Source organism: Callithrix jacchus, chromosome 10 (assembly GCF_049354715.1).
Source record: "Callithrix jacchus isolate 240 chromosome 10, calJac240_pri, whole genome shotgun sequence".
In the NCBI taxonomy this organism is placed as follows: domain Eukaryota; kingdom Metazoa; phylum Chordata; class Mammalia; order Primates; family Cebidae; genus Callithrix; species Callithrix jacchus.
This window is the reverse complement of record NC_133511.1, coordinates 55,194,900-55,220,428: the sequence shown is the minus strand read 5'-3', so window position 1 is coordinate 55,220,428 and position 25,529 is coordinate 55,194,900. Positions and strand designations below refer to the sequence as shown.

Below are 25,529 nucleotides of genomic sequence, written 5' to 3'. Positions count from 1 at the left end.
GATTATAAGAAATAAAATAAATAAGAATAGGCTGTTGGGGATTTGGGAAAAAATAAAAATCAAGGTCAACTCCTACTTTTCTAACCATGACAACTGGAATAGTGGCATACAAAGAAATTGAGCACAGAGCACAGTAGGAGAACTGTTTATGCTTGGAGGATTCCAGAGAGTAAACATTTTCCTGGAATTTTTGACTTAAGTTTACTTAATGGGTAAATAGAATTTCAAATTCTAAAATTCATAAATTTACTCTCAAACCAATTTCTCATAAAACCTGTTATCTCCAAAAGGTTAGCTTAAGAACTGCATTACTTAGATACAAAGAAATAGACGTGTGGGTGAGCATATTAAAACAGAGATATGAGGGGCACAAGTTATATTTATAGGATTTCAAATCTGGTACTAACTTTGAATGCACAAATGGAAGAAGAAGCTGGAATATTTGATATCTTTCTCTCACCAATAAGAGCCTGTAAACCTGCAAAGTATTATTCATTGAAGCCAGAGGAAATCCCCATCACCATGACTACACAAACAGAAATTTGCCACTAGAGTGGTAACTAGCTAATTGAATCAGTAAAATTTATCCTTAAATGTCAGACTCCCAGAAATGAGAAAATCAGAGAGAAAAAGGAGAAGGAACAGAAACACCTATACCTGCTATTTATTGGTTATGTGTATACATAGTTACTACACTCAACGCTGTGTATATTGGCACTAGCTGTTTCCCTTATCTGGGATACACTTTGCCAAGATCTTCACAAAGGTGATACTCTTTGATATTCTTTTAAGTTAAGTTTGCTTAAGCATTTATATGACCTGTGTCACATAAAATTACTTCTAACACATACAGACACAGCTCTCATTTTCTCCACCATACAGTGACACTAATGGTAATAAAAGACCCCAGTTTATGCTAAGGTTTCTTATTTTTAATAAATTTACTCATCCTTTCCATTTACAGAGTATTTCATATTTTTCAAATATATAAACTAATTTGATTCTACACAATATTCCTATTCAGGAAGTATTGATAAGCCAGTCCTATTACCCTATTTCAGACTTAAGAAAAATAAAACTCAGGGAGGATAAATTGAATTTACTAAGATTACTAGTATATAATAAATGGAAATTCCAAGTCTATATTTTCTGAATCTTGATCCAACACACATTCTCAGATTGCCTTTGGTGAAATATACATACATGCAACAAAACAGATTCCTCAGATAGCTATAATCATGGGTAATCTGCTTCAAGAAAATCTTATCTTCCAAACACTCAGATTAAACAGTGAATAAATAATAAAGTGATGAATTTTTTATACCTTATGAAGGATCTATATTATTTTTTAAAGTTTTGAGTATAGTAAATGTTTAAATGTTATTTAAATTATCAAATTTTATTTGCTGTTGTTTCCTCTTCAGACCCACATATGTCCCAGAAAATATGATTTATGTAAAGGTCTTATAAAGAACAATTCTCTCAAACTCATAACTCTTCACAGCATTCTGTTGTTTTTACTCACAGATTCAAAAAGGGATAATGCTATGAAATAACATCCTGGTAATCAGGTTTGGAAGGAAAACCATTTACTACAGATGTGTTAACAGATGATTGATATGATTCATAAAATAAATTTTTATTTCTAAAAGTTTAGTTTGACAGGCTATGGATATACGTCTGAAAAACTACAAATCTACAACTAATTGTAATTTTAAATTAAGCCCTATGTGGTGCATTGTTTTTATTTAATTGGGTATTTAGATAGAGAAGGAATGAAATGCAAAGTATAGAATCAAGAGTGTATTTTAACTAAATAATAACCTTGTTGTGATTCAATCTGAAGAGAATAATAGTGAATGGAAATATCGATAATATAGTCAAAAAGACCTGAGTTGAAACTTATTTCTGTGAAACTTATTTCATATCTTTAAGATATGAAGGACCATTGCATTGGTCTAAAAACTAAATGTGTTTTGATGAAATTCAAGTCTCTTCAATGTCCCATTTTATATATATATATATATATATATATATATATATATATATATATATACACACACACACACACACACAAATAAGAAAAACGAATGTCGTTCTTTTCTTTGTGGAGCTTCTTTCTAGTCAAAAGAAAGACAAAATAATCACATAAATCAGTATACAATATAAATTGCTACATGTGGAAATGTGGCATGATATCAGAGTGTACGCTAAGAATATATAATCTTCTAGAAAAGACAGTGACATGTAAGGTGATATCTAGATGATAAGTAGAATTTAGATGAGTGGACAGTTATCTAAAAAGAATAATAGTAAATGGAAGTCCCCAAAACAGAAACATGGCTGACACCTTCAGAGAACAGAGGGAAGCCAGTGAGACTAATATATCCTCTAGTTTAATGAAAGATAGGAAAGGTAGCACAGATTTAAAACATGGTCTTGTCCATGTATTTTCAAGATTCTTGGAGTGCAAAATACAAGGTAAAATTATAGAAGACAAGATATGAGAGAAATTTAGGTTCTAAGTCAAAAGAGAATTGTATACATTTGTAAGAATTTGGACAAATACTCATCTTTCAATAGGTTGCTGAGAGTGATGCTGTTGGCCTTGTATATTAGACTGATCCCCCTGCAGCTGGATGGAACACTTAATAAAACAAAGTTAAGCTATCATATTAATGCCATTAGTATTTCACGGTGTTTGACACTATTAAAATGGTTAATCTCAGGTTACCAAGACAATCATAGAATCTCTTCCCTTTTTATACAAAATAGTCAATTATGTTAAATTTTCCCTCCTATTAGTTGTATTTATGCTTCTCTTTGCCATCCAATAGATTTTTTTTTTGGACACATCAAGCCCCCTGTTCTCATCTCTGTAAGGTATACATGCCACCTTGCAGATATTTGGATCAAATAACGAGTATTAACGACTGTCACTTGCAGGATAAATATGAGGAGAGGTGCACCAAAAAAAGATAGGAAGATAAGAAAGCTATAGACCCTAACAGAGAACAGTGCACCTACTCCCTACAAGGTAATATCCTAAGCATTTTATAGTTCTGACCCCACCCAATTCTCAAAACAATGCTGTAAGATAGGTACTCTTTTGTGGATGAGAAAACTGCAGTGCTGAAAAGGTCATCCAGCTAGTAAAAGGGGAAACCATTGTTTTACTGAACAGGTCTAAGAATGAGCAACATTGATAATAGACTGGATTGGAAAAATGTGGCACATATACACCATGGAATATTATGCAGCAATCAGAAATGATGAGTTTGTGTCGTTTGTAGGGACATGGATGAATCTGGAGAACATCATCCTCAGCAAACTGACACAAGAACAGAAAATGAAACACCGCATATTCTCACTCATAGGTGGGTGATGAAAAATGGGAACACATGGACACAGAAAGGGGAGTACTAAACACTGGGGTCTATTGGGGGGAAAAGGGGAGGGCCAGTGGGAGGGGGAGGTGGGGAGGGATAGCCTGGGGAGAAATGCCAAATGTGGGTGAAGGGGAGAAGAAAAGAAAGCACACTGCCATGTGTGTACCTATGCAACTGTCTTGCATGCTCTGCTCATGTACCCCAAAACCTATAATCCAATAAAAAATTAAAAATAAATAAATAAATTAATTAATTAATTAAAAAAAAAAAAAGAATGAGCAACAAAGGTTGTGTAGAAAATACGAGAGCTCAAATCAGGGGGATGAAATTGGAGAAAAGTCTGGGCAAACTGGAATTGGGAACCAGTGTTGATGGATGGAAAATCCTATTTCCTTTAAGGTAACAACTATCTCAACTTTACGATATTCATGACCAGGTACTGATCTATCTCTGTATCCTTTGAATCTTGTTGCTCATATTGGACACCTTACATTCCAGACATTTTGGCCTTCCATTCTTGAAATATGCAATTTATTCTCATTCTCTCTCTCTCTTTCTCTCTCTCTCTAACCCCATTCTCTCTCTCTCCCCACACACTATAATTAAAATTATAGTCTGAACTTTGCCTAAAACATTCTGCCAGAACTTTGCCTAAGGCAGTCTCCCTACCCCATTATGTCCTCCATTATGAAAATCAGCTTAATTTTCACTTCCTCAGTAAAGCTTCCCCTTATATTTCCCCCTGCATACCTGCAACATAGCTCATCATGTTCTTTAGGTATTCCTGTCCTCATTTCCATAGCACCCTATATTCATTTTCTTACCAGACATCACTGCTATTTCTGTAATTGGTTGTTTTCCCCATTAAACTAAAGGTTCCATGAGAACAGATTGCTTATTATAGCCCCACACCTTTCAACAAGTCAAGTGCATAGTAAGCGTTCAATATATGTTTGTTAGATAAATTTAATGAATGAATAAATGTGATGCTTCTACCATGAGAGCAACTGTACACCTGCATAAATAAATAGCTTTCTCTACGAACACAAGACCACTCAGGAAGCCATTTGTTGCCTTGGTGATTTGTTTCATTTTCTCTACAGGAAGCTCTGGTGGAAATAAAAATTATTTTAGCTTTTCCAAATACCTTATTTGCAAATATTTCTGTTAAGAATCCACTTCCAAAGAAACGACATGCCACCTTCTAAAAATTAAGGTCATAATAAATGATATTTACTAGCCTTGATAAAAATATTTTTAATGCCTCATAACAACTTTTATTTCCTTTTAGAAATTTGGAGTGATTTTTAATTCTTATTAAAGATAGTGGGTTGATAGAGGCAAAGAATAAAATCATATTTACAAAACAGATACAGTATTAACAACATCAAGAAAAGCTTCTTTTGTGCTGCCCAGTCCACTTTTCATTCTATGTGAATTTTATTATGTATATTAACCTGTTATGCATATTAAAAATTAATAGTGCCATTATGCCTTTATTAATGAATTATAACAGTTTTATTTGTAAATCATTTTTAAATCTTTTTCAAATATACAAGTATGGTTCATGGATTTCTGAAATTATGCCAACGCGTGATTCATCCACTACTACTACTGTAAAAATTCTGCAGTTTTATTTGTAGATCTTTTTTTAAAACTTTTTCAAATGTATAAGTATGGTTAATTGATATCAGAAATTATGCCAATGTATGATTCACACATTACTACTATTTAAGATACTTAGTTAACCTAAACAATTTTATCTTTAGAGACAATATAGGATAATATTAGATTTGAAATAGAAAAGGAAATACCTCAGGGATGCAATAAAATATACTCATTTTACAGAGAAGGACAGTGATGGCCAAATGCCTGTGGGTGCCCATGATCAGAAAGTACAGATTTATTTTTCACAGTAGCACAATTTTCTATTCTTATATCAAATCCTTTATGTTGTTACATATGATACTTGAGAATTCCTATGCAGTAAAAGAAAAATTATATTGACTCTTTGCATTTCATTAAGGTAGACAGAATGTTCTGCCTGTCATCCAGAACTACTGTCCTATTGGCCAATCATGTAAACTCATGGCTCTGCCTAACATTATTTTCCTTGCATTTTAGTTGTTAAATTTATTGGATTATCTTTCAATTACTCAAAAAATGTTTAGGGAATTCCATCATATAAAATGTGTGGCATTAGTTATTAGATTGTGTTTAGCCAATGTTACTGAGATGACTTCATTTACCTCAATGATCATGCTGAGAGGGATTCATTAAAGATATAAATTGTGAGTTGCTGAATAAATTATACTATATACACATTTTCCATCTGCCAGTTGTGCTAAGTATTTTACATAGTCTAGCATAATATCACTTAGACCTTAGTAACATATCCTTTTTGAAGATGAATAAATCAATGTTTGAGGAAGTTAAACAACTTATCCACATCCTAAAGCTAATATATGTCAGGATAACAATTTAAATACAAGTCTCACTCCAGTGTCCTGCTCTTCACATTAAAACATGTTCCTTCTCTAAGTAGTAATATCTGTGGCAAAAGTACTGAAGTTGAAACTGGACAGAAACATTTGAAAAAAAGAGATGACTCAGTCTTCTGAAAGTGGGTTGTGTGAACATTTGACAAGACCTTGGAAGCCATGTGACAGAAACTCTGTATTTATGAACACTGATGATTTCCTAGCCTGCAAGATCTTACTCCAAATCTGAGAAGTTCTATGAATCAGTTTAGCTAGACTGGAGCTCTTAAGACTTTAAACAATCTGAATTAAATGGAGTAAGATCTAGAGTAGGATTATTTTATCAGAGAGTTTACATAAAATCCACAATCATTTCCTTCCTCTTATACAGAGAAAAAAATAAAAATGATTATCCAATATGTCTAATAGATCTTTTTATGCTACAATTATACAATGATATTTTATAGATTTATCATCCCTCCTCTCATTAATCTTCTTTAATTCATTTTTAAGAATGTGAAACAAATACATAATGAGAAATTTATTTCTATATCGTGTACAATAGTGGAATATGGAAGAACTCAGAGGGCACAGAGGTCTAGGAGGAGCCGGGGGGACAGTAAACAATTTTCATGCCAAGAAAAGGGAAGGAGGAACAAAAATGCTATTACCAATGGAAGTATTTCTGTTTTCCTGCCACTAAAAACTTGACAAAGTAGTGCTCAGCTGTGGTATTGAGATGTTTTGTGAATGAAATGGCGCTTAGGATGTATCATGATAATTAAGAGTTCGTCTCAATAAAGCTTTTGTAAAGCAATCATTAAAAAGAGTAGCTTAGCCAGAGCTACTAGAAAGTGAATTTATTGCTAGGGGAGAAAGAGATGAGCATTAAACTAAGATATAATTAAAATTTCCAAATTGTTGGCAAGTTTCTTGTCAAACAGTCCCAAGAAAGTAGAGCAAGGGCATCCCAAGTGCATGGCCACCTGGGGAAAAAAAGAGTAAACTATCAACAGTGTTAGAGCAAATGGAAAATATTTGCAGCTTAAAGTCCTCTAAGAGTTCTCCTCACCTATGTCCAGTTTTTGAAGCAATTATTCATTATTTACCATGTAAATATCACAATGTAACTTTGCTATATGTTTGTTCTTTAAAAGGAAGGAAATAATTGTAGATTTTGTATAAACCCTCTGATACAATAATCTCACCCTAGATCTTACTCCATTTAATTCAGATTGTTTAAAGTCTTAAGAGCTCCAGTCTAGTTAGACTTATTTGCAGAACCTCTCAGATTTGGAGTAAGATCTTGTAGGCTAGGAAATCATCAGAGTGTTCATATATGTCACTCTAGAAATGTTTATGGACTTAACTAAGAAAATGATATTTCATGTGGGTCTGTGTTTTGTTGATTCATATAATTTATATGATAAATCACAATACTGAAGTAATGACATTTATCTCTTATTAAGCATTTAAAGCAAAATAATAGTATGTATTACCTATGACCCTCTAATCAATAATACTTTTATAAGTAAATATGAGGCGTATGACATTTTTTAGCAGATAGTGTTTTCCAAATTGAGGGCACTTGGATTTCAGTATTGATTTAAGTTATGCAATGCAGTAGACTTCCAGTTTTGATTCTCATTAATAACTTTGGTAACTTGTTTTTAATGTACTAATTTGTTTCACAGTATCTGAAATTATTATAATTTTGGAGTAAATAATTATAAAACACATGTAGGTCAGATTTGGCAGTATTCTCTCAAGAAAAGTAACACCAAGTGTAACATCTCAAGAAGAGTAACGTATTTTGAGGATATTTCCTTTCGTAGATTACATAAGAACATACAATTTCTTACTTAAGATATTTTAAAACTTATTTTAGTTTATTTACTTTTACTGATTTAACTGGACCACTGAATGAGATGTTTGGCATTTTTTAAAAGTAAAATAAAGTATTTGTCTAATTTAGAGGCCTAGTCAACTAACCCAATAGAAGTTTTAGGCTTAAAATCCACTAACATCAACTAAAGCTTCCACGTGATACTAGGCCCTATGGGAAGATATCCACTAAGCTTTTCTGGAACTTAATTTGTAAAAGTAAAATATTTAAGGTCATACCATGGGTTACTTGGCTTGTGGATTTGACGTTAAATAATCTTTTCTTCAGTGGTAAAAGGAGATCACAATGGGATATCTACACACAGTTAAATCTCATGTACTAAACTATTAATCTTGTCATGGTTAATGGGCATCTAATCAATGTGAGATACAAAAAGATAGGATTCAGATTAACTCATAGTATGCTTACATGCAAAATGAAAAGGGAACTAATGTATAAATGCCTCATAATTAGATTTTCCCCAAAAATATTAGAAATATCTATTCAAATAATCAGTGATTATGAAATTTAAATACATTTTTTAGAACTGCTGACAGAATAAAATAAAATGCCTTTGAAATTTTTCACTGTTTTCTGTAAAATAAATACCTAAAAAACTTGCCATTGATTTTATTTCATTCCCGCTTTTATTTATATTTCCAATAATGCAAATATTGCATTTGTTTCTATTAAAATAGAGAGAATTAGCTAAATATTAAATATTGTGTTTGTTTTAACTCAGGGCCTTGAGATTTTTTTTCCTTTAAAATAAATCACTAAAATGCAGAATATCAGAATTCTCCAATCAGAAGCAATATGTCAAGTTACAGTAAAGCTGATTGGCTTCCTTAAACACAGAAGACATGGTTTTTAAATGAAAAGCTAATTATCAAACTCAGAAAGGCTGCCCTGATATGTTATGTTAAACTGCTCTGTATGTGCTATACTACTACTATAGATATTTCTATGAAGAGCTATAAATAGATGCAAAAGCAAATCCTGCCATTAAAAAAAAAAACAGGCAAATTCTCCTTCCATTTGCACAAACATGCAATATCACTTTAAGAAGTTAAAATCACATAAAGACAGGACCCCCCCCCCCCACAGACCCTCAGGGAACAAAATGCCCAGCAAAGTAAATTATACTAATCATTTTCTCTCATGCACTGGCAGCAACTACTAGAACTGTTTAATTGCGGGACCAGAATAATAATAGAAAAATGCTGCACACAACAACAGCCCTGTTTCCTATCCTACCTTTGTGGTGACAATGCACAGGCAATCCATCCTGGATCCCTACACAGGACTCAGTGCATAGAAGTCACACCAGCAAATCAGCAAAGGTGAGAAAAGCCTTTTGGAAATTGCACACAGACAGAAGCAGAGCTTGGATTCTGTACAAGACGGCTTTTCCAAGGGGGCCCCTCATGGGAAACTCGAGCCCTCCTCCATACAGCTCAAGGCAAGCAGGATTTTCCTAGGCACCAGAAAATCCCGTAGAAATCAGCTCCGGCAAAACTTCCCGGTGGCTTGCTGGGCTCCGTGGCTGCATGGTCTTTTAGAAGATTCCTTGATCAGAATAAGGCTCCTGTGAGTACCCCGAACAGTTCTATCGTAGCGATGAGTGTAACACCAAGCACCAGAGAATCACATTTCAGCTCTTGCTCTTGTTTCTGAATTCTGATCTGCTGCTTCAGTGTACCCATAAGATTTCCTTTGCCAAAGTCCCCTCTTTGCTGCTTTCCTTTCTTTTTTACTAACAACACTGAGTAACACAAAAAACTACCCGTCCCATCTACCAAATGGCTGTCGTTCCAGTGCCAGAATAGCGGCTTTGGGTAATAAAATGCTCTTTATTATGAGCATGATTGCCGGGAGTCTAAATGACTCGAAAGATATGACTGAAAAGCTAAGGTGCATGTGGTGCTGCATACATCACATCTCAACTCACTTGCAATTACAAGGGCAGCTTCTTACAAATGACTAACAGCTGGATAAGGAAAATCAAGCCAGTTACATAAAGAAACTGCAGATTTGGAAGTTTAACTTAGAAAAATGTTATGTTTATCCTTTTCTGTGTTTTTTACCTATGTGTGTGGTCCATGACATATGCAAATACACAAACAACCTGAACATTTAAACGAATAAGTATATGATGAAATTGGGGAGGGTGGAGGTTCTAAAGTGTTTATAAAAGTTCTACATTCTGAGAGAAAAAAATGAGCTCCTTCCCAAACTTTTCCCTCCTCACTTGCTGTCTGCAGGCACTTATTACGTGGGCAGAGCTTTGTGTTCTTTCTGCAGCATTCTAACAGCCAAATGATTAACACTCTCCCCTCCCCCAAATCCCTCCCTTTCTTCTAGTAAAGCTGCTACTATATAAACTGCATTTGAGGTGCTTGACAAGCATCACTCTGGATAATAATATACTTTTTTTTTCCATCATCTTAGACACATAGGCAGTTACAGACTGAGACAGACAAACAGAAAGACACAGGAGCTCAGAGAGGAGAGGGGGTGGGAAGGGAGAATGAGGGAAAATGAGAGAGAGTGAATGACAGAATGGAAAGTACTGACTGACCAAAAAAAATGGAAAATCAAAGATGTACTTTCACTAGGAAGAAAACACATAGTCAAATGGACGACTAAAATATCAAAAATAAATGTCTAGGGACCCATACACTTTAGGTCCTCAAGACACTGGCAGGACCATTTTCCACTCTACTGCCAACCACCACCCTCTCTTTTTTCATAAAAAGTATACTTTCCATGATAAATAATTTGGGGGAAGAAAGAATATATAAGACTCTTCTACCTTTCATGAATTATTCAGGTTCTAACCTCAATATCCCAATAAATTTCTGAATGCTAAGTAAATGAATGTCTCAGAAACTGACATGTCATTTGATTTTACCCAAATGAGAGCCCTGTTTATAAAGACTTTAAGTTCATAGCAAATCAAATGCGTGTTCAGAGAAAAAAATGAAAATAAAAGCTCCAAAAGTTCAATTTGATATAACAACCTTCAAAAGTGGCTCCAAAACTTATTTGTAGTTAAGAAATATAATTTCCTCTTAACTGTTATCCTACCGGTGTAATAAACTTTAAATAATTTTCAAGTTAAACACCATGAATAGAACTCATGTTCTGGTCCATTCCATCAGGTAACTCTATCTTATGGTTCAGTAATTTGAAAAGTCAAGGAAACATCACTTTGTCTAGTCACCCTCATTTGTTACATCACCACAATAATTATTTTAACCAATACTTCCTAAGCTCATCTTGGAGTATTTAAAACATTTTATCTTTGAGCATTCCCAGGTACCAACCAGTGTGTTTCTCTGAAATAAGTAAAACATCTAATATGTAATTGAGACTTCTTGTCATATTCATGTTCAAAATAATTAGGCTTTGTGTCCCTGTAACACTTTGAAGTTGACAAAACACTTGCAACAGTCTCACAAGCTTGAGAAATTGAAATGACTTCCCAAAAACCTAGTAACTTTCAATGCCGACATTAAAGATCATGTCTCTTAATTTCAAGTCCAGGTCTTTGTTAGTTATAGAGACAATCAGAATGGAGACAATCAGGAGTTGGAGGAAGTAAATAAATTGGATAGTAGAGTAAGATGAATATTTTCACAAGTTTTTCTGCTAGATGATACCTTCAGAACTTCATTCCATCTTTGTAGAGAGGAGGAAACTAAGATAGAGAAAAATTAGCAGAGAGCGCCTGATTAGTCTCCTAACTCTGGCAGATCACAAATGAAAGTACTTTGTAAACTATGGAGACTTGCAGAAATAAAAGACAACTTCTCTTTTCTTCTAGCACAGATCCTAGAGCACCTTAGGCAATCCCTAAATCGTCCATCTAACAATCTAACACATATTTGTTGAACACTCATTATGCGATGATCTGATTAATGTCCATATCAACCCTCTAAAGTGTACTCCTTAAAGCTAGTTTTAACTCTTTATTTCTGTTGCCTAGACTAGTGTCTCATTCATTCAACAAATATACTTGAGAATCTACTTATGTGGAAACACAAGGTAAGAAAAAGCTAGCAAAATCCCTTCCCACAAGAGAATAAAAACTATAGTACTGTACAGAAAGCATTTTGGGGTGTTTTACATCCACAAAATAGAGGCGTTTAACCCAGAATGGAGAGGTGAGGAAAAGCATTCTGGAAAGGAGCCTTGAGCTAAATTGAGAAAGATCCATATAGCAGTTAACTAGAAGTTAAGAGAAAAGAAAATTTCATACACTCTATTTGAAAAAGGAATGAATCAGCAATATGTTATATCGTTATAAAATCAGCTTAATAAACATATCCAATAAAAGTACTTCAGAGCAAGCATTTTACAAACTGAACATGCAATCTCTACTTGAGAACAAAAGAGTGTTGCTCATATAATGTTGAGTACAAATACACTGTAAATGCATACATAGCATGTATGTTATATATTCATTTGTTTGTATTCACCTCAAGTGATTAACTGGATAAAGTATGTATGTTTAGACATAAGTAAGTACATAACATTTTAAAGTGTAGACCCATTTGGGATTTCTACTTTGTGTACACCTTACCTTCCATTGATTTTCCTCCGACACAAAGATGACAGAAGATAATTCACTCCTTTGCCTCAAGGGAAACATTATGCTGTTTTTATAATTAACAATGTATCGACATGAAGCTTTTTTTTTTTTTTTAAGAGAAATAGCACTCAGTTGCACCTGTGATTTTCACAACAGTTGTTTGGCAAGATAAGAGAAGCCTCAGCCTGCAACTGCTTTACTTGATATTCCTTGAGGTTAATGATATCAAACTAGAAATATATTCATTCTTAGTAAACCTATAATTGAAAGTTTGATATCATAAAATTCTCTTGTAAATTACTTGCACTAAACCTGTACCTTAACCACTTAAATGCATTACTTTTATTTTGTTTCCAACAGGGAAAAAAAATCTCTAGAAGTGAAATCCATTCTGTGTCTATTCTAGAATATAGCCCCTTGAGGGCAGATTTAATGTATATCTCTGCTACTTAGTATGGTACTGGCACTTAAGAGGCACAAAATAAATATTAGTCGAATGAAAGAATAATCAGAGCTTTAGTTATACTATTTATTTTTTGATAGTTTTAAAAAACTGATTTAAACCTATGATCCCTTATTTATATTAGAATCATATATGCACATTACAGAGTAACTATAATATATACACATATATTTATGTGCATACATAAAAATGTTTAAATAAATATACTGGTGCATGTAGCTGAACGTATTTGCAAATGCAAATATTTTCATTGGCAAACCCAGTCTGATGTAAGAAAGTATGATTTAGAACAGTCTTATCTATAATGGAAAAGGGCAGTTTCTAGCTGAAGTGTTAAAACTATAGGATGCTACTGAAACTAGGTGTTTGCTATTGTGTCAGAAAACAATAATAAACGTAAGCATTTTTGTTAATATAACAGTAATTTATCAAGTGGTTGTTTTTTAAAGTACTGTGGTACTTAGTAACTATTATCTCATGGTCATAATACCCTTTAGGAAATAATTGTAACCCCTAGTTTATAGTTAAGGAAATTGAAGCTGACTGAGGTTCTATTACTGCCCTAAGTGACATAGAACCTAGGTGACTCCAACATAGAGGGCAGTCTATGTTCTTTCTGTCTCATCACACTGCAAATCCTGAAGTCGTTTCCGTCCCTCTGGGTCCAACCTGAGAGTGTGGAACAAACAGATTCAAAGGCCTTTTCCTTAGCCTAAGGTAGCCTGAATTCCAAGCAGATGAATAATAAACAACCTGTGATCCTCCTAAAAAGATACATTCATATCTGGGCTCCCACCTGATGCCTTTCATAGCTTCTAAAGGCCTTGGGAATAGTCCCAGAAGGAATGGACTCCACATTAGAAAGACTAAGTCCAAATGAAATAACAAGAAATCCACCCACCTGGCCTCCTATCCCTGCCTATCTGTTCCCTATATACCCAGAACAGCAGGCACACAAATGACATCTGCAAAGCTTGTTAGCTTAATAAAATAAAGAAACTGCAGGCAGGTCATGGCAAAATGCCTGCCCTCATTTCCAAACTCTCCAGAGGTAAGTAAGAAATTAGGATCAACTGAAAAAAGACTGAATTTTTCAGAGTTTCTATCATTAAAAAAATCAGGACAGTATTGGATCCTGAAAATAATTCATGAAAAGCAGGAGTCTATGTATTCTGTTCAAGTTAAACATATATCTTTGCAAAAAATATATAAAAACTAAACAAGAAAAATTTTGAGTGAACCAATAATTGCTACAGAAATACATTTTTACTTTTAACTCATCTTTTAATCATGATATTCAATTGTATAAACCTAAAGTTTATATCAATTTTACACATGTGAGTCAGAACATAAATGACAGACATAGAGTTCTTTCAGTTATTATCGTCATCAAAATCTAAAGAACCTCTGAAATTTTATATAAGTGGCAGACTATAAATGATGTAAACGTTCAATAAAAATTGTTTCACTAACAAATCAAAGTTTATATAAACTTTGCTGAAAATTAACTACATTTCTTAAGAGGCTCAATTTTTCCTTCTATTATACAATGCTGTGAGTTGAGTGGATTCCAGAAATCCAAATAATTGTGTGCAAGCCACAGTCTAAAAAGCTGTAGGGTCAGAAATAAAATTTTGCTTTCAAGTTAATATAAATAACCTCAGCAGTATTGCTAAATGCCATTTCCATACTCTACCTTCTTATACCCTGATATGGTTTGGCTGTGTCCCCACTCAAATCTCAACTTAAATTGTATCTCCCAGAATTCCCATGTATTGTGGGTGGGACGGGGTGTGGGGAGGTGTAATTGAATCATGGATACTAGTCTTTCCCGTGCTATTCTCGTGTTATGGAATAAGTCTCACATGATCTGATAGATTTATCAGGGGTTTCTGTTTTTGCTTCTTCCTCGTTTTCTCATGCTGCCATCATGTAAGAAGTGCCTTTTGCCTCCTGCCATGATTCTGAGGCCTCCCAGCCATGTGGCCCTATAAGTCCAATTAAACCTCTTGTTCTTCCCGGTCTTGGGTATGTCTTTATCAACAGCATGAAAACTAATACATACCCCAGGCATGATAGCCTTTTATCTGTTCCTCAAATATGGTGTTTCACTCTAATTCTTCCTCAGGGCCTTGAATTTGTTGTTCCTTCTTCCGGAAACTGTCTTTCCCTGAATTTGCATATGACTGGCTCCTTCTCATCATTCAAGTCTCTGCTCAGATGTTACTATGTCAGCAAGACCTTCCCAAACTGATTTCCCCTAACTAAATTAAAATTTTTTCCATTGTTCTCCATTATATCATCCTGGTTTATTTCCTCCATATGATTATCACAATCTAAAATTACCTTCTCTATTCATCTCTTACTACCTCTCCTATATGAAGTTTAGTTCAGTGAGAGCAGGAACCTTATCTATTTTGTCCACAGCTATATCATCAGTGTTTTGAACATAACAGATGCTAATAGAGATTTTTAAATGAATGAATGAAATCCATCATATGGAAACTCTTTCAAAACATGTGGCTAGTATCAGTAGTCCAACATGAAATTTGCAATGCAAGATCTTCAACATAGTTTAGTTTCTAAGGATGTGATTTACACAAATATTTACAAACAATAGTTTTCTGATTCAAAATTATTTTGAAATTATATTATGAATAATTAAGGTATACAACATCATGTTGTGAGATACATATACATAGTACAAAGATTATTAGTGCAGCAAATTAACATATTTATCACTTCTTAGATAGTTATCCATTTTTCTTTGTGTCAAGAACAGCTAAAATCTACTCATTTAGCATGAATCCCACATATAATACAATGTTATTACCTACAGTTTTCATGTTGTACCTTAGCTATGTAGACTTGCTCATACTACATATCTGCTACTTTGTATCCTCTAACCTAAATCTCCTCATTCCTCCCAAATCAGTAACCACTGTTTTATTCTATGTGTATGTGTATTTAAATTTTTATTTTGTATATGGTGAATATGTATATATGCATATACACACATACATACATACAATATTCCACACATGTGTGAGATTATGCAATATTTTTCTTTCTGCATCTAGCTTATTTTACTTAGCATCATGTCCTCCAGGCTCATCCATGAAATGGCAAATGGAAGGATCTCATTCTTTTTTAGAGTTGAATACCATTCCATTTTATATGGATATCACAATTTCTTTATCCATTCATCCACTGACAAACTCTTATTTCTCTGTCTTGGCTACTGTGAATAATGCTGCAAAGATCATAGTAGTACAAATATCTTTCCAAGATTGTGACTTCATTTCCTTTGTGTATATGTCCAGAAAAGGAACTGTTGGGTCATATGATGTTCTATCTTCAATTTCTTTCAGAACTTCCATACTGTTTTCCATAATGGTTAACCAATCTAAATTCCCACCAACAGTGTACAGAGATCCCATTTCTCCAGATTGTCACCAATATTTGTCATTTTTTGATTTTTTTTCAAATAATTTATGATACTCCCAAAATAAAGGTATGCACAGAATAATTTTTGTAGAAAATATGCATTTGTAACCTTTCTTTTTTAAAAAAGTATTATGAGTACATGATAGTTGCAGATGTTTATAGGGAACATGTGATATTCTGGTACAAGCATACAATATTTAATGATCACATCCAGGTAACTGGGATATCCATCACCTCAAGAATTTCTAATACAACAATGTTTTAGACACATTCCAATTCTACCCTTAGTTTTTTGATATACACAATGATTGTTAACTATAGTCACCTTGTTGTGTTATCAAATACTAGATCTTATTCATTCAATCTTAACTATATTTTTATACAAATTAATCATCTCCACTTTTCTCCTCCATTGCTGCTACCCTTCCCAGCCTCAGACATCCATCATTATACCTTTTCCTCCAGGAGTTCAACTGTTTTAATGTTTAGTTCTCACATATGTGTGAGAACATGTGAAATTTGTCTTTCCATGCCAGGTTTTCTTTATTTAAAAGTCCATTCATGTTGTTGCAAATGACACCATTTCATTCTTTTTTTGTGGATGAATAATATTCCAATGGTACCACATTTTCTTTACCCATTCATCAGTTGATAGACACTTTGATTCCAAATCTTGGCTACTGAATAAACAATAAATACGGTAGTACCGGCATCTCTTCAATACACTGATTTCTTTTCTTTTGGATAGCAGTGGGATTGCTCAATCATATGGTACTTTCTATTTTTAATTTTTTGTGGAACCTCCATACTCCTCTCCATAGTGGATATACTAATTTATATTCTCACAAACAGTGTATGAGGGTTTCCCTTTCTCCACATCCTCAACAGAATTCATTATTGCCTGTCTTTTGGATAAAAGCCATTTTAACTGGGATGAGATGATATCCCACTCTAGTTTTGATTTGCATTTCTTGATGATTAATGATGTTGAGTATTTTTCATATATCTATTGCCTATTTACATGTCTTCTTTTTAGAAATCTCTGTTCAGATCCTCTGTTCATTTTAAAATCAGATTGACTTTCTTTCCCATTGAGTTGTTTGAGCTCCCTATATATTAGGGTTAAATTTGTCTCCTCATTTGCTTATTATTTCCTTTGCTATGGAGAGCTTTTTAGCTTGATGTGATGTAATTTTTCTATTTTTGGTTTGGTTGCCTGCACTTTTGAGGTATTACACAAGAAATTTTTGCCCAGACCAATGTTCCAGGGAGTTTCCTCAGTGTTTTCTTTTAGTAGTTTCATAATTTCAGATCTCAGATTTAAATCTTTAATCCATTATTATTTTGTATATGGTGAGACATAGGGTTGTAGTTTCATTTTTCTGCACATGGATATCCAGTTTTTCCGGCAGCATTTATTAAAGAGAATATCCTTTTCTCATTATATGTTCTTGACATCTTTGTCAAAATTCAATTCATGGTGGATGTGTGGATTTATTTCCAGGTTCTCTATTCTGTTCCATTAGTTTATGTGTCTTTTTTTATGCTGGTACTATACTAGTTCGGTTACTATAGCTCTATAGTACAATGCAAAGTCAGGTAATGTAATTCCTCCAGCTTTGTTCTTGTTGTCCATGACAGCTTTGGCTATTCTGAGTCTATAGTAATTCTGTGCAAATTTTAGGATTACTTTGTTATTTCTTTGAAGAATGTCATTGGTATTTGGATAGGGATGTCACTGACCGTGTAGACTGCTTTGAGTAGTATGGACATTTTAACAATATTGATTTTGCCAATCCATTAACACAGAATTACTTCACATTTTTTTGTGCCCTGTTCAATTTCTTTTACTAATGTTTTATAATTTTCATTGAAGAGATCATTTACTTCTGTAATTAAATTTATTTCTAGGCTTATTATTTTATTTGTAGTTATTGTAAATGGGATTTTTTTTCTTGGTTCCTTTTTCAGATTATTCGTTGTTGACCTATAGAAATGCTTCTGATTTTATATCCTGCAATTGTATTGAATTTATTATTCAGTTCTATTAGTATAGATTTTTGGTAGAATTTTTAGGTTTTTATAAATAGAAGATTGTATCAGCTATGAACAGGAATAATTTGACTTCTTTCATTCCAATTTTAAAGTCCTTTATTTTACTCTCATTTAACTACTCTGTTAAAGAAAAGACTTTTAGTTTTTCCCCTTTAGTATGGTACTAGTTGGGAGTCTGTCATACATGGCTCTTACTTTATTGAGGTACGTTCTTTCTATGCCACATTTTTTACTGTTTTTATCATGAAAAGATATTGAATTTTGCTGAATGTTTTTCAGCATCAAATGAAATGACATGTTTTTATCCTTCATTCTGCCAATATGATGTATTGCATTGATTGATTTCTGTAGGTTGAGACATCTATGCATCCTGAATGAATCCCACTTGATCTTGAAGAATGATCCTTTTAATTGTTGTTGAATTTGGTTTGTGAGTATTTTATTGAGGATTTTTACATCTATGTTCATCAGAGATATTTGTCTACAGTTTTCTTTTTCAATTTGTCTTTCTCTAGTTTTGGCATTGTGGTAATACTAGCCTTATGAAACCAGTTTGGAAGTATTCATTCCTCACAGATTTTTTCGAATAGTTTGAGTAGGATTGGTATTAGTTCTTTAAATATTTGGTAAAATTCAGCAGTGAAGTCATTAGCTCTTGACTTTTTCTGTGATGTGAGATTTTTAATTATGACTTCTATCTCCTTACTTGTTATTGGTCTATTCTGGTTTCAGATTTCTTCATGATTCAATCTTGGTAGGTTGCATGTGTCTAGAAATTTATCTGTTTATTCTATGTCTTCCAATTCACTGACAAAGTGTTCATCGTAGTCTCTAATAATCCTTTTAATTTTTCTGTGATATCAGTTGTAATGTCACATTTTTCATCTCTGATTTTATTCTGGGGTGTCTTATCTCTTTTGTTCTCAGTATGGCTACAAGTTTGTTGATTTTGTTTATCTTTTCAAAACACTGACCTTTTCATTTCCCTAATATTTCAAGTTCTTTGTTTTAATTTCATCTATTTCTGCTCTGATGTTTCTTTCTTTACTACTACTAATTTTGGTGTGGTTTGCTTTTGATTTTCTAGTTCTTTATGTTGCAACACTAGGTTATTTATTTGAAGTTTCTCTACTTTTTAATACTGGTGCTTATTGGTATACTCCCATCTTAGAATTGATATTGCTATAACCCATAGATTTAAGTAGGTTGTGCTTCCCTTTTCACTTGTTTCATAAAATTTTTAAATTCCTTCCTAATTTCTGCATTGACTTACTGGTCCCTCAGGAGCACATTATTTAATTTCTGTGTGTTTGTATAGTTTCCAAAGTTCCTCTTGTTATTGATTTTTAGTTTTATTCCATTGTGGTCAGAAAAAATATTTAATATAATTTTAATGTTTTGAATGTTCTAAGACTCATTTCATAGCTTAACATATGGTCTATCCTTGAGAAAGATCCATGTGCTAACAGGAATAATGTATATTCTGCAGCTTTTGGTTAAAATGTTCTGTAATATCTGTTAGGCTCATTTGGTTGACAGGGCAGATTAAGTCTGATGTTGATTTTCTGCTTGGACAATTCATTCAATGCTGAAAATGGGGTGTTGAGCTCCCTAGCTAGTATTGTATTGAGGTCTTTCTTTCTCTTCAGCCTTAATAACAGCTCCAGTATTGGGTGCATATATATGTATAATTGTTATATCTCCTTGCCAAATGGACTCTTTTATCATTATATAATGTCCTTGTCTCTTCTTATAGTTTCTGTCTTAGAATTTATTCTATCTGACATAAGTATAGCTATTCCTGCTCTTTCTTAGTTTACATTTGTACAGAATATCATTTTCCATTCCATTAATTTCACTCTATAGGTGAAGTGAATTTTGTAGGCAACATATAATTGGGTCTTGGTTGTTGTGGTTTTCTTTAAATAAGTGCAGCCACTTTACATTTTTTAATGAAAAGTTTACTCTGTTTACATTCAATGTTATTATTGATAGGTAAGAACTTACTCCTCCCATTTTGTTATTTGTTTTCTGGTTGCTTTGTGGTCCTCCCTTCCCTGCTTAATTCCTATCTTCCTTTATGTAAAAGTGAATTTCTTTGATAGTATGTTCTAATTTCTTGCTTTTGCTTTTTGTGTATCTGTTGTGGGTTTTTTGATTTGAGGTTATTATGAACCTTGCAAATAATATACTGTAAAAAATAATTTTAAACTAAAAACCTGATTTTAAAAACAATGAAGAAGCAAAGAGAAAACTTTAAAAAATCTCTACACTTTATCCTCCCTGTTCTTTGACTTTCAGTTGTTTCTATAAACAAATGGGATCTAATTAAACTCCAGAGCTTCTGCACAGCAAAAGAAACAATCATTAGAGTGAATCAGCAACCAACAGAATGGGAAAAAATTTTTGCAATCTACCCATTTGACAAAGGGCTAATATCCAGAATCTACAAAGAACTAAAACAGATTTACAAGAAAAAAACAAGCCCATTCAAAAGTGGGCAAAGGATAAGAACAGACACTTTACAAAAGAAGACATATATGAGGCCAACAATCATATGAAAAATGCTCATCATCACTGGTCATTAGAGAAATGCAAATCAAAACTACATTGAGATACCAACTCATGCCAGTTAGAATGGCGATCATTAAAAAATCTGGAGACAACAGATGCTGGAGAGGATGTAGAGAAATAGGAATACTTTTACACTGTTGGTGGGAGTGTAAATTAGTTCACCAATTGTGGAAGATAGTGTGGTGATTCCTCAAGGACCTAGAAATAGAAATTCCATTTGAACCAGCAATCCCATTACTGGGTATATATCCAAAGGATTATAAATCATTCTATTATAAGGACACATGCACACGAATGTTCATTACAGCACTGTTTACAAAAGCAAAGACTTGGAACCAACCCAAATGCCCATCAGTGATAGACTGGACAGGGAAAATGTGGCACATATACACCATGGAATACTATGCAGCCATAAAAAACTATGAGTTTGTGTCCTTTGTAGGGACATGGATGAACCTGGAAACCATCATTCTCAGCAAATTGATATAAGAACAGAAAATCAAACACCATATGTTCTCACTCATAGGCGGATGTTGAACAATGAGAACACATGGACACAGGGAGGGGATCATCACACACTGGGGTCTGAGAGTTGGGGGGAAATAGTGGAGCAACAGCAGGGGGTGGGGAGTTGGGGAGGAATAGCATGGGGAGAAATGCCAGATATAGGTGATGAGAAGGAAGGCAGCAAACCACATTGCCATGTATGTACCTATGCAACAATCTTGCATGTTCTTCACATGTACCCCAAAACCTAAAATGCAGTAACATATATAAAATATATATATTGTAGTTATTATTTTTTATAGGTTTGCCTTTTAGTCTACCTATTCAAGATATAAGTGGTTTATAAACCACAATTACAGTGTTGAAGTATTCTGTATTTGTCTGTGTATTTGCTATTACCAGTGAGTTTTGCATCTCCAGATGATTTCTTATTGTTTGTTAATGGCCTTTTCCTTTAGATTGAATAACTCCCTTAACATTGCTCTTAGGACAAGTCCACTGCTGATGAAGAACGCCTTTACACTGTTGGTGGGAATGTAAACTAATTCAAACTTTGTGGAAGACAGGGTGGTGATTCCTCAAGGATCTAGAAATAAAAATGCCATCTGACCCAGCAATCCCATTACTTGGTATATACCCAAAGGATTATAAGTCATTCTATTATAAAGATGCATGCACATATATGTATACTGAGGCACTGTTCACAATAGCAAAGACTTGGAACCAACACAAATGCCCATCAATGATAGACTAGATAAAGAAAATATGACACATATACACCATGGAATACTATGCAGTCATAAAAGAAGAAGAGTTCATGTCCTTTGTAGGGACATGGATGAAACTAGAAACCATCATTCTCAGCAAACTGACACAAAAACAGAAAACCAAACACCACGTGTGTTCACTCATAAATGGGTGTTGAACAATGAGAGCACACAGACACATGGAAAGGAACATTACACACTGGAGCCTGTGGGGTGGGGGGCTAGGAAAGGAATAGCAAGGGATGGGAGATTGGGGAGGGATAGCATTAGGAGAAGTAACTAATGTAGGTGATGGGGCAACGGATTCAGCAAACCACTACCATGGCACATGTATACTTATGTAACAAACCTGCAGGATCTGCACATGCACCCAGAACTTAAAGTATAATAAATAAATTTTTAAAAATCCCTCAGCTTTTATTTGACTGGTAAAGTTTTTATTTTTTCTTCACATTTGAAGGCTATTTTCATTGGATATGCTAGTCTAGAAAAAAAGATGTGGGTTTTTTTTTTTCCAGCCCTTTAATATGTCAAGCCCCTCTATCCTGGCCTGTCAGGTTTCCACTGGAAAGTCTGTTGTCAAATGTATTCTCCCTTATACGTTATTAGTTTCTTTTCTCTTGCTACTTTTAGGATCCATTCTCTATCCTTGACCTTTGGGAATTTGCTTATTAAATGTGTTCAGGTATTTTTATGTGTGTTAAATCTGCTTAATTTTCTATGAACTTCTTATACCTAAATACTAATATTTTTTCTAGGTTTGGAAATTTCTCTGTTATTATTTATTTAAATAAATCTTCTTACCTGATCTCTCTCTTTACTTTCTCCTCAAGTCAATAAATTTTACATTTTCCCTTTTGAGACTATTTTCTAGATCCCATAGGTTTTCTTCATTTTATTATTTTTTTCTTTTTTCCCCCATTACTGTACATTTTTATATAGCCTGCCTTCAATCTCACTAACATTTCCTTCTGCTTGATCAATTCTACTTCTCAGATACTGGAATGCATTTTTTACTCTAATAATTGAATTTTTCAGCTGAGGAATTCTGCTTGATTATTTAAAAAGATATTTCAATCTGTTTGTTAAATTCTGTGATAAGATTCTGAATCCCTCCTCTGTGTTATGTTAACATTCATTGAGCTTTCTCAAAACAGCTATTTTGAATTCTCTTTCTGAAAGTTCATGTATTTCCACCACCCTAGCATTGGTTACTGGTAACTTATTTAGTTTGTTTAGTGAGATCACGTTTTCCTGGATGTTCTTAATGCTTATGGATGTTTGTTAATATCTGATTATTTAAAAGTTAGGTATTTATTCTAAGCTGGTAGTCTCAGCTTGTTTGTTCCTATCCTTCTTAAGAAGGCTTTCCAGGTATTCAAATGGAATTGATTCTTGTGATCTAAGTCTTTGGTCATTGAAGCCATATCAGCTCTGGGGGATGTCCCAGAACTAGTAAACTAGTAATGTAATTCTTGATTGCTGGTTCTTGATGAACCAGTATGGCGAATATTCTTTTATTTTATCTGTAGACTCCAATAGGCACCATCTTAGTAGGGTTGGGTAAGATCTGGGTAATTCCCTGGACCCTGGACTACGAGGTAGCAATCACTCTTTCTCTTTCCTCACTTCTCACTTTCCCCAAACACAAGTCAGTCTCTCTCTCTCTCTCTCTCTCTCTCTCTCTCTCTCTCTCTCTCTCTCTCTCTCTCTCTCTCTCTCATTCTCCTGAGCTTGCTGGAGTTGGAGGAGGGGTGGCACAAGGACTCCCATAGCTACCACAGCCAGGGGAGGGGGTAGCCATGGGAGTCCTTGTGCCATTATCCATTAGGCTAGATAATACCTAAAGGCGTCACAGAACTTGGGTTTCATCCAAGGTAATGGCTAATAATTCCTGGCTGCTGCTGATGTTTATTGAATACGCAAGGGCTCTTTATTCAGCAGGTGGCATATTCAGCCAGGAATGGGTCCTTCCAGTCAGGGGAGCAGGTTCCCTGCTAGCCCAGGGTAGGTCTAGAAATGCCATCCAGAAGCTAAGGCCTGGAATTAAAGGTTTCAGGAATCAGCATGGGCTTTATTTTACTGTGGCTGAGCTGGCAGCCAAGCTGGAAGATGCAGTTCTCTGTGCTTTTTCTTCTGCTTTCCCAAAGTGTAAGGAGTCTCTCCCAAGCTGAACTGTCTGGAATTAGGGAGGGGTAACACAAACACTCCCTTGGCTGTGACAACTAGTATCTCACTGGGTTTCATGTACCCCAGTCTACTGCCTGCAAGCCCAGAACAGTCCCAGGAATTACTCAAGGACTGTAGAACTTGTGACCTGACTTGACATTCAAATTTATCTAGGACACTAGGCTACTTTAGTCAGACAACGGTGGAGCTACTCTAAACTAGGGTTCCTACTAATAGGATGGAGAATTCCTCTTTGACAGGGCTGGTCTAAATGCTTCATCTGTGGACACCAGTGGAATTTTGCCATGTTGTATGCTGCTGTGAGAGGGAAGAATTGAGTTCCAATGCAAAGTCTCACAATCAGTTCACTTTTCCTGCTGCACACAGATTCTCTCTCTGCATACACTGCCATGGGATGGGAGAAGAGTGGTACAGGCAATGCAAAACTGTCTTTCCTACCTTCTTTAGTGCCTCCTTCCTTGATATGGTATTTAAGCCAGTTGCTGTGATCACTCACCTAATCTTTGATTCTTATGAAGATGCTTTTTTTGCATGGATAGTTATTCAATATCGTGCTCCTGCAGGGGAGATAATCACTGGAGTGTTCTATTTAGCCATATTGCTCTGCCTCCTTTCTACCAATGACTTTTTGATAAAGCCATCCTAATGAGTGTGAGATGGGTTCTCACTGTAGTTTGGATTTGCATTTCTGTGATGATTAATAATGTTTAGCCTCTTTTTATATACCTGTTGGACATTTCTACATCTTCTTTGAAGAAATATCCACCCAAGTCTTTTGCCCATGTTTTAATGAGTTTTTTCCACTAGTGAGTTGCATAAATGATTTATAAATTTTGGATATTAAGCCCTTATCAAATATATGACTTGCAAATAACCATTTACTTTTCATTTACCAGTCATTATGAATTTTCATGTGTATACTATCATAAAGTATTCATCACCAGTGAATTAAGTATAATTTTACAGGTGAAGAAACTCAGATTCAGAAAAATTGACTTATCCCAAGTTACATAGCTATCAAGTTGATGAACTAGTATAGTGAATATTCTTTTATTTTACTTTAAGTTCTGAAATACAAATGCAGAACGTGAAGCTTTGTTACTTAGGAATGCGTGTGCCATGGGTTGCTATCAACCTGTCATATAGGTCTTAAGCTTCACATGCATTAGCTATTG

The 25,529-nt window shown here is 34.2% G+C and overlaps 1 protein-coding gene across 19 annotated transcripts in view; it reads right to left on the bottom strand.

Moving 5' to 3' along the window:
- Window positions 1-25,529, bottom strand: part of DLG2 (discs large MAGUK scaffold protein 2) — a 2,299,762-nt gene that overhangs the window by 1,685,200 nt on the left and 589,033 nt on the right. For 4 of the 19 annotated variants that reach the window (XM_035264065.3, XM_054241382.2, XM_035264067.3 and 1 more), the window contains exon 1: window positions 9,012-9,521. The exons of the other annotated variants lie outside the window; for them this stretch is intronic. In XM_035264065.3, coding sequence (XP_035119956.1) covers window positions 9,012-9,041 — 30 coding nt within the window. In that variant the 5' untranslated portion in view covers window positions 9,042-9,521. Of the gene's footprint in view, window positions 1-9,011; window positions 9,522-25,529 lie in introns of those variants that run through there. 19 annotated transcript variants of the gene reach the window in all.